General features: G+C 34.7%; 1 protein-coding gene across 1 annotated transcript in view; it reads right to left on the bottom strand.

Annotated features, from left to right (window-relative positions):
• Window positions 1-88: 88 nt before the first annotated feature.
• MMRN1 (multimerin 1) overlaps window positions 89-11,344 on the bottom strand; it is a 73,650-nt gene continuing 62,394 nt past the window's right edge. The window contains exons 8-9 of the mRNA XM_017509174.2: window positions 2,201-2,353; window positions 89-945 (exon numbers count right to left, since the gene is read on the bottom strand). Coding sequence (XP_017364663.1) covers window positions 524-945; window positions 2,201-2,353 — 575 coding nt within the window. The 3' untranslated portion in view covers window positions 89-523. The remainder of the gene's footprint in view (window positions 946-2,200; window positions 2,354-11,344) is intronic.

Genomic DNA, 11,344 nt, shown 5'->3' with positions numbered 1-11,344 from the left:
AAAAAAAAAAAATCTTAGCATGTAAAATTGATCAATTCAACAGTAAAGAGGAAAAATAAAAGTCTACAAAAGCCATTTTCATTTTTCAAGTAATTTGCTTGAATTTGTGAATCTAGAAAATGTATATTATATGTTTACATACAGGAAGTAACAGAAGTTAAGTATTTTATTGGAAAGAAAACTATAACTGATAATATTGTGTGATTATCATTTTGTAATATTACTTTACATTGCAATGACTTAAAATGAAGACATAAAAACAGGAATAATTATGCTAACAAATTCACTTCATTTTCTGTGCCACTAAATTTCCTTAGGATCAAGAACTCTTTCATATTCAGACATTCAAAAAATATTCAAATTATTTTATAAAATAAACAGACATACATGTTTACTCATATTAAAAAAGAAGTTGGTTTTCATTTCCTGTAGAAAAACTGAAACAGAGCAGATGTGCAAGCAAAGATAAATGAAAACACTGGTTGTTTTTCAATAAAGGTGATAGTCTGTTTTTCATATTAACTTATGTACGATATAATAAGTAACCACTAAATGTAGTAACAGGGGGAAACTTGGCTGGAATTGTTCCTTTTGCAAGTCGCAGCCAGACTTCCTGCCCGTAATTTAATTCTAATAAGGCATCCCCAGTTAAAACCCTATCACAGTGTATTTCACTGTCAATATTTTCAGACTCAAATGCAAGCTTGTCTATTCCATCAACTACTAAAAATCCAGAGATATGAGCACTAAATGACTCAATGGTGTACTTGAAAACATATACTCCAAGATATGGAATTCTGAATTTTCCAGTCCTTGGGGTATATGAAGCTCCATAATTGACGTCCAAGTTATTAAACAGGATAGGACCAGGGGTAGTCATTCCATATGTATGAGATGCAAAAAATGCCACCATGGGTGCATATCTGTAAGATCCTTTGGAAAAATCTGTTAGAGGAAAAAATGACAAGAGTTTATTTTCATATTTTATCTTCGTTTGTCTTTCCTTATATCTTCATCATTTTTATCTCAGTGACAAAAATTCTTAGCAGAAGAGCAAAGGCCATCCATCATACTCAGCAAGGGTATATGTGTCTCGATGCCTGTGTCTTCTCTTGGCTAAATTACTCTAAATTGCTTTGCCTCTTGGTGCCTCAGTTTCTCCAATAATCAGGACAGAATAAAAATAGCATTTGCTACCTTCCTCACACAAGTGCCTCAAAGATCATTTGCATGTTGCTTTGATCTCCCCAGAGATAAAGGAATTCAAAGCACTCTATGATTATTATGGTTATGTCAGAATGTTTTATAGCCCCTTGCAGGAATTCAAGCTGACATGATGTAGAAACAATTTTTCCGGCACCTTGTCAAGCAGTTTCTAGAGGCTAAAGCAAAAACCATATAAAGCCATATTCACTGAATATGTCTTTGTCTACTGTAGCAAAGGAGACAAAGGCAATTTTCTGTGTAATTAATGCCAACGGTACTTACAAAGGCTGAGATCTAAAAACAGACTAAAAAATTTACTTTTTACTATGCAGGATATTATTAAGGAAAAGATGATTTGAAATATGTTTTTTGCAGTCATTAACATATTTTAAATGCTGCATATATATTCCTATATAAAAATCAGAAATGGTGCACTCTTGAAATCCAAAGCATCAATACTCATGAATTTAAATAAGTAAAAATGCCATCTTGTTTTACTTAATACATTTGAGCATGTTCTAATAGTTCTCACATAGTCAAAATGGCACCATTAGTTTAATCTTCACAGAAAACGTGTTGCTAAGCATGTATTAGAGTCTCATTTAAATGACTATACCAGACATAAATCAAAGATATCTTTCTTTACTTGTTTAAGAAGAAAGTGTTTCTATCAGTCAGATATATACGTGCATGAATTTTTAAGATGCACAAGAGAAAAAATGTTTGTGGGGGGTAGAATTTTCTATAAACTGCCTCTATATAGCACTATTGAAAATTTCAACAAGTGCATGTGAATAAGAATTCGCCTAACAAAAAGACATTTCCACTTGTAAATCAGGTACATTATTTAGTAAGTTTCAGAAAAGTAAAAGGAATTGTCAAGTGGCTCTCGATTAAGCAGTCTTAAATATTCTTCATAAATATTTTCAAAAAGTGTTTCTACTTATGACAATGAGTAAACCCAGAGATGCATATACTTTTTTTTTTTTTTTACCTGGAGCTAAAGCATTTTCTTCCACCAGCTTGATAGTACAGTTGTCACCAGTAAAAGGATGTCTGCAGGCACAGGTAAAGCTAGTTCTTCCATTTATACACGTGCCCCCATTTTGGCACGGGTGCCTACTACAGCTTGAATACTCCTCTGTTACTGAAAAAGAATCAAGGCAGAAGAGAATAAAGTGACCTATTTTCCTGTTGATCTCAAATCGTAGTTTGCAGCAGATTAGGAAAAACATTGAATTTTAAGTAAGAAAAATGGGCTCCACAGCCCAGGATTCCTGTCGATGTGATCACAGGACATCATGCAAATCCCTTAGCTGTGATCTCCCTACCTCCTTCAGTAAAGTGGGCAAAATTCTATGATCCATTACAATTATTGGTGGGAAATGTTAACATTCTTGTCAACTGCAGAACAGAATACAATTGTCTAGTTACAGATCATGTATATTTGAAACTGGTATGTGATAAAGGTAATGATTTAAATCACTGAGGAGGAAAAATGTCTATTCAATACATGGTGCTAAGGTATTTAATATATATAAAAACACAAATTCCACATATACAAAAATACTAAATGTAAAAAAAACTCCATATAATTGCATTACAACAAAAAAATAGAATAGCTTTAATAGCTTTAAAAAAATTTTTTTTCAAAGCAAAGCAAAGCAAAAGAAAACAAAACCCAGAAACCATAAGAGAAAAAAATTATCATGTTTGACCTAAGAATTAAAACTCATTTGCAATGAAAGCCACTGTTCTCAAAGTTTAATGACAAGCAACAAATTAAAAGAAAATATTTTTAGAAAATATAACGATCTAATGACTTTATAACATATGAAAAGCTCTGAAAAGAAGAAAAACAAAACATTCTCCCCTTAAAAAATGGAAAATGAGGCTGGGTACAGTGGCTTACACCTATAATCCCAGCACTTTGGGAGGCCAGGACTTGAGCCCAGGTGTTTGAGACCAGCCTGAGCAGCATAATGATACCCCATTTCTAATTTTTAAAATAAAAAATAAATAAAAATAAGAAAATGATCTTGACTTGGATAAAGATCAGAAAAAAGTAAGTTAAAAACAGAAAATGTATCAGTAGGCAAATCATTGAGCAAAACACATAAAAGCTCAGTAAAAGTTTTAAAGTATATGCAACCTCATTACTAATTAAGAAATAATAAATTTAGCTATAATAACTATTTAAATATCAGGTGACAACATGGAAAAAGACAGATAGAAAATATTCAGTCATGCCAATATGAGGGAACATGGGCCTTTTCATGTAATGCTGGTTGGAGCGTAAACTGCTATAGCTATTAACAGGACAATATGACAATATTTATCAACATTAAAAAAGTTCATTTACTTTGAGCCAAACACTTCTACTGGCAGTATATATATACTCCAGACATATTTGTCCATGTACACAAAGCTAAGTCTTCAAAGTGATATCATTTGCACTAGTGAAAAATTAAATGATCACCGATGCAGGACTTGTTAAATAAATCGTAATATATTCTACTGAGGAATATTAGACAGCAATTAAAGAATGAGGTAGATTCCCCAACAGGTCGGAAGAATTCAGTGCTGACACAACTTGCCACAGTTACTCTGGTGCCACCTCATGGTAATGACGTAGTTTACCATCCATTCATTTCAAACCAGGTGATTGTTGATTTTTAATTTGGAAGTTATTTGCTTTAATATTTTTCTCATGAAATGAGATCTATAATGTTTTACACACATTTTGTTTCATATCTGTATAGTTGTAGTTCACATAAAATGTGACCAAACTGTATGCCTGTATTATTAGAATTTTTTGCAAAGCAAATATATTAATATTGTACTCATGTAATGAGAAATTAATTAGAATGTCTTGATATATGCTTTGCAATATTCTATAAACTATTTTCCTTATTAAGAAAAGTATTAGAAATATTACATGTGTGTAATATCTTTTAACAAATATTTCAACTGGCTAACATTCCTTTAACCTCATTTTGCAGCCATGTGAATAGATGATCAAATCCCTTCTTTGCTGCTTGTTAAGATTCCAGAGCTTTGCCCATTATTTTCCTGCTTGAAAAACATCAATGACTCTCCATTACCTGCGGTAATGTGAATATTTTATGTCAAAGCATTCGTTTCATTTAATTTTACTTTCTTTGAATTTAACACAGTGATCAACTCACAGGAGGGGTTTCAATTAATGCCTTTCACTAGGAATGTGTCAATTGTGCAGTAGAGTTCTGGGGAACACTAACTTATTTATGCAAGTTGATCAGCTCTATAATTTTAATTTTCCCAAATATAAAAAAAATCATACTCACTTGTAACCTTGGCCCTGTTCAGGAATCAGGGATCAAAGCTGTGCTGTGAGGAGAATTTAAGAAACTGCAGAAAAGAATAGATTTCTCTGCACTGATGTTGGTTCTACTGTGACTCTTCAGGATCAAGGCTTTTGCCTGCTATTTAATGTTCAGGAGCAGCACTTCATTTCTCTCTTCTGTATGTTCCATTGCTTTAGGAATGACGTCCTGCCTTGCTCTAGTTCTTTGAGTCATTTCAGATTTCAGAGGGTGCTATTTCACCCTTTTTTTCCAATTTCTTTTTAGGATCATTCATCTGAAGGAGGGCTCCACTTTAGTTTAATTGAGGATCTGCATCTATTCCTACTGTTACAGCAGCACAAACTTCTTGAGACTGCACACAGCTTGGCTTCTAGGACATCTTTCCTGGTGCTACTGATTATCTGCCTGGGATGCCTCAGCCACTTGTCTGTACCTGCTTCAACTGCTTGTGTTTCAAGTTCCTTTCTGTGCCCTTTTTTTTTTTTTTTTTTTTTTTTTTTTTTTTTTTTTTATGTCTGGACTTTCCAATTCTCTGCCAAAATAATCACATTTTAGTATATAAAATCATGTCCATGGCATGGAGAACTGGACATATTGTACCAATGGAACCTAAGCAGAAGCTTATGGTAGAAATTGCTAGTTAACCCTGCTGAAATGAACTCATACTTCTGTTAAGATAACACAAGCATTAAAATGTTCATTGTCTATTTCTGCATCTGTACCGCACTGTCTCATAACAGGTCTCCTGTGCTCTGATGTATTGAAGCTTTCTAAAATCTCAAATTTATTTAATTATTTAAACATGAATTTACAATTATTATCGATAATAAAATTTATCTCATTAGACATGAGTTATCATCTCTGTCCATAGAAACCATTCAGTTTGGTTCCACATGAGATGCTTTAGCCTCCCTCCCCTATCTTTGTTATCATTTCCAAATTTATGTCTCATGCATTCCTCCAAGTTATTGATAAAAATACCAACTAGAAAAAAAATACCTAAAGGGTTAGTGTCAAGTACAGAGTATTATAACAGACAACTAAAGACTAGCTGGCACTGATTTTCCAACTGAAGCTGTTTGTACTTTCTAACATAATCAGTTAGAAATCAACTTTTGGCTCATGCCTGTAATTCCCTGCAGTTTGGGAGGCTGAGGCAGGTGGATCACCTGAGATTGGGAGTTCGACATCAGCCTGGCTAACATGGTGAACCCTCATCTCTATTAAAAATACAAAAACAGCTGGATGTAGTGGCATGAGCCTGTAGTCCCTGCTACTCGGGAGGCTGGGGCAAAAAAATTGCTTGAACCCAGGAGGTGGAGGTTGCAGTGAGCCAGGATCATGCCACTGCACTCCATCCTGGGCAACAGGCTACAGAATGGGACTCCATCTCAAAAAAACAAAACAAAACAAAATCAACTTTTGCACAGCACCTGATTTGTTTTTCTCCTTTATTATTATAATACTTAAAAAATGATTAGGTGCCTTTATAAGTACCTGCTCATATTCATGCTTAATAGGCTACTTGTTCTTGAATTAACAACAAAAATCAAACTCCAATAAAGTATCATTTTCTTTTTGACACCTTTCCTCGTGCTTGTGAGTAAAGTTAATAACTTTGGTTCTCTCCATTTTTGCCTGATGCTCTGAAGTTCTCTTCTTGAACTTATCATACTAAACTGTAATTGCTCTGGTGTGTTTCTTACTTCCAACAAGAGTATGAAGTTTTATGAGGTCAGGGATCATGTTCTTTATTTCTTAAACTTCATATAACATTTATTAGCATAGTGCTTGACATATAAAAAATGCTAAAGTATTTTTAAGAATGAATAGACAAATTACTAAAACATGAAATAGAATACTACATTCTTACCCAATTTTTTCCTTCTTCACAGTTTCTCAAATGTCAAGAGTTTGACAGTATACTATCGTTGTCATGTTATCCTAGAGATGTAGATCCATTTATTTATTTATTTATTTACTTATTTAATTTTATTTTTGTGAGGAAGTCTCATTCTGTTGCTCAAGCTGGAATCCAGCGACACAGTCTTGGCTCACTTGACCTCTTGGGATCAAGCTATTCTCCTGCCTCAGCTTCCGAGTAGCTGGGACTACAGGTGTACACCACCACACCAGGCTAATTTTTGTATTTTTAGCAGAGATGGAATTTCACCATGTTGGCCCGGATGGTCTCGAACTCCAAACCTCATGTGATCCACCTGCCTTGGCCTCCCAAAGTATGGGATTACAGGTGTGAGTCACTGTGCCCGGAAGTGAATCCATTTAAGCAAACTTTGCACAACTTCTCTCCTTACCTTGAGCTTTAATAGCCTTTAAACCCCTTCTTGTTCATTTGTTTTTTTTAATAGAGATCAGTGCAATTAGCTCGACAATTCTTCCAACTCAACATTGATTCTACCTCTGTGCAAGTAGCATAACTGATATTTATATGTTTCAGTGTGTCCTGGTCTTTGCTTTCTGGACCTAATATGTGTTCTAGTTACAATTTTCTATTAATCCTACTTCATATTTCATAAATGTTCATATTAAATTTGAACCAATTGGAGAGCACCTTACATTTTCAAAGTACCCCGTCTTTGCTAACATTGGTCATTTTTTTTTATTGTAATTACTTGATTAATGTATGAGCTTCATGAGAAGAGGGGCTGTGCTGAGTTTACAACTCTTCACTCAACTTTTTTCAGTGCTGATTCAGAACTTAATAGGAATTCGATGAATAAATAAAGGGATACATTGTGTTGATGATTTCTACTGTATTCTTTTATTTCTATCACATATACTGTTATATATTATAGACTTTCGTTTTATTATTTTACTCTATATTTGATTGCTTACTTCTACTCAAAATCTTAATTTCTTCATTTAAACAATAACATTGTACAGTGCAGATAACCAATCTCTGCTAGGACACAATGGAGTTTCCAACTGATTATTGGGGGAACCTATCAGTTTGCCTCTTCTCCCATTTTATAATACACAGATGAAAGCATTATAAAATCTATGACATAACTCTGATCCCAGGTAACATGCCCACACAACATTTTCACTTTTCTTTTTTTTTTTTTTGAGACGGAGTTTCGCTCTTGTTGCCCAGGCTGGAGTGCAATGGCGCGATCTCGGCTCACCGCAACCTCCGCCTCCTGGGTTCAGGCAGTTCTCCTGCCTCAGCCTCCTGAGTAGCTGGGATTACAGGCACGCACCACCATGCCCAGCTAATCTTTGTATTTTTAGTAGAAGCGGGGTTTCACCATGTTGACCAGGATGGTCTCGATCTCTTGACCTCGTGATCCACCCGCCTCGGCCTCCCAAAGTGCTGGGATTACAGGCTTGAGCCACCGCACCCGGCCTTACTTTTCATTATGTTTCATCCTAATTCCAATGCTCTGTAAAATGTTTTCACTTCCATATTAATGGACACATTTTTAACTTTCAGTGCTATTATCCTTCCCCATTCATCAAAACTGTTTATGTCAAATAAGGTTTATCTTCCTATTGCTCTAGAAATTTCATATGCCTCTAGCAAAAAGCTTCTAGGAATACTAATATTTATCTGTTTTTATTTTCAAATTCATTGCTCTAATTACCATTCTGTTCTTTGGTGTATAGACGGATGGAAATATTTGTTTCCAACCAGCTTTACTGCTTTTCCTTCTAACTGTCAGTGTTTATTTTTGTTATTCTTTTTATATCACATCCATTGTTTCTTATATTGTTTACTGGGATCTTTTTTCCTCAACCTTTCATACATTATTTAAAGCACATTTAGTTCTGTCAGCAGTCTTCAGCAAATATCTTAGACCAGTCCCAAAGGATTTACTCCATCAATTGCTGTTAAACTATTATTCTGTTATCTTAATCCATGATCTAGAAAAGTGGTTTTACTTGATAGCATCAACTGATTTATCCTTGTTCTTTAGAGTCATAACCATCAATCAAGAGAAGAATTAAAAACATTGTCTGGTGAATACATTGAAATATGTTCAATGTTCCTAGTCACTAGGAAAATGCAAAACAAAACCACAATGAGATATAACTATGCACCTACTAAAATAACATAAAATATATTGACAATGTCAAGTGCTGGCAAGGATTTGGAGCAATTAGAATTCTCATACATTATTGATGGAAATGCCAAGTGGTTAGCCATTCATTATAAAGTTAAAATTATGTATCTTATAACCAAACTATGCTACTCCTGTGTAATTATGTAATTATAAAGGAGAAACCAAAAAAAGGCATTCATTCAAAAACCTGTAGGCGAATGTTTATAGCAGCTTTATCCGTAGTAACCCCAAATTGGAAACAACCTAAAAAAGATCCTTCAACTGGCAAATAGATAAATAAATTGTATATTTATACCACACACTACTCAGGAATAAAAAGGAATACATGCAAGAACATGGATGAATCTCAGATACGTTACATGAAGTGAAAGAAACCAGGCTCCATAGCCTACAAATTGTATAAGTTTGTTTCTTAGATACTCTGGAAAAAATAAAATTGTCTGGGAAGAAAACAGATTGCTGGTTGTCTGTGCTTGGGAATGGGAACAGGGTTTGACTACAAAGGTGCATGAGGTAATCTGGGGTGGTGATGAAACTGATCTCTGTCTTGACTATGTGAAGGCTATATGACTATGTATTTGTCAAAATTCGTAGGCTATCCATCAACATTAGTGCATTTAACCAAATGTAAGTTATACCACAAACAAATAAACTCACATTGTTTCAAGTCCCTTAATTTCCTACCTAGGATTTCAAAATCACTAAACAATATTATAGTTCATCATCCCCCTTTTTTTGTTGTCTATAAAATTTATTTTTTTACCACATGTAAATTCCCAAAAGTAATCTCCCTGCTCTTTGATTTCCATTTTATCCCCATTAACTTTTCTAATTGATGTTCTCATTTTCTCATATCTAGATGATTATAGCAGTCTTAACACCACTTTGCCTGCTTCTAAACTAACCTCATCCTATAGCTGTGAAATATGCTTCCCTAATCACAATGAGATATAACTGCACACCTATTAAAATGATAAAATAAAAGATATCGTTAGTGTCATCATTGACTATTAAAGGTCTCATACAATTTTTTGGACAAATGTTTGGGGCAAAGTTAACGTGCCCATGTTTATATATGTACACACAGGTGTAGCACTTGGCCCTTTCATAAGTTGCTCAAGGAAGCGTAAATTGATACTCTCTGAAGAGAAATATGTACCAAAATGTCAAGAAAAAATAAAATAAAATAGAACATTACACTGCTGTGTAGGTACACCTTCCACTATAAAATACTTTTTTTTTTTTTAGACTGAGTGTCGCTCTACCGCTCACGCTGGAGTGCAGAGACATGATCTCGGCTCACTGCAACCTCTGCCTCCTGGGTTCGAACGATTCTCTTGCCTCAGCCTGCCTAGTAGCTTGGATTACGGGCATGTGCCACTACACCCAGCTAATTTTTTTATTAGTAGGGACAGGGTTTCGCCATGTTGGCCAGGCTGGTCTCGAATTCCTGACCTCAAGTGATCTGCCCTCCTCGGCCTCCCAAAGTGCTGGGATTACTGGCATGAACCACCGCTCCCAGCCTCATCAAATTCTTCTAGAACAAAATTACAAAGCTTTCTGACCCAGAGCCTTGCTTTCTATTTCTGTCTGTTCTCAGCTCCTTGCAGAGTTCGCTATTTTTCTAACAAATGAAGCCTAAGCTACCCATCTTGTTTAATAATGAAGTAACCTGCTCCCAGCATATCAAAACACATCCAATAGTATTCTGATTCCCCTTACCCTTCTCTGCTTTTCTAAAATGCATAGCAGTTATCACCTTTTAACATACTATTTAATGTGTATATTCATTCATTTTTTCCCTTTTCCCTCTCTAGCCATGATGCAAGAGTATAAACTCCAGGAGGGCGGGACTTTTTTTTAACATTGGGTTATAACTAAAGCATCTAGAACAATACTTGATTCCACTTAGCACTTAATTAATATTTGTTGAATTGAGTTGAACAATTATGAATCATTATAACTTTCAAGGAATATTCATAATTCTAAAAATAATTCATTGGGTCCTAAAACAAAAACTGCTTTAAAAGTCTTTGCACAACATTTTAAGCTAATATTATCATGAATAATAGAAATTATCTTATATCTTTATTGTAACATCCATCTAGGAAGGTGTTTTATAAAGATCCTCTTAAGGTAAATTTGCAGTTTCACATTTTCAAACAAGTTTCCTAGTTCAAGTAAATGACTAAATACACATAAAAATAATTGTGTGCAAGCAATTTCTTAGTTGACAATAAAGTCACTGAGTTTAGATTCTATTTAAAAGGTAGTGTTGATGTCTCATTACTATTCAGATGATGATTTGGGATATTGAGTCTTTTTATAACTTCCAATTTATTTTGGCAGGCCTGAAAAATGCAATAGTATACTAATGTCCACATCAGCTGTGCTCATGCTACCGTTTCATTTCTTCTTGATATTCTCTCCTCACTTCTTTCTCTCCCATTATGCTTTAGAGGTTGCTATTCCTCTGATTCTGCTCTTACATGAGTCTGCTAGCTCAGCTTACCCACACCCAGAGTTTCCAAACACCATCATGTCAATACCTTTTAAATCTCTATTTCCACGCAAATTTCAAATCTTAACACTTGTTTAAGATTATAAAGTCTGCTCAAGCCTGTAATCCCAGCACTTTGGGAGGCCGAGGCGGGTGGATCACGAGGTCAAGAGATCGAGACCATCCTGGTCAACACGGTGAAACCC

This window comes from Cebus imitator, unplaced genomic scaffold (genome assembly GCF_001604975.1).
Source record: "Cebus imitator isolate Cc_AM_T3 unplaced genomic scaffold, Cebus_imitator-1.0 Scaffold409, whole genome shotgun sequence".
In the NCBI taxonomy this organism is placed as follows: Eukaryota; Metazoa; Chordata; class Mammalia; order Primates; family Cebidae; genus Cebus; species Cebus imitator.
This window is presented reverse-complemented; position numbering and strand designations above follow the sequence as displayed.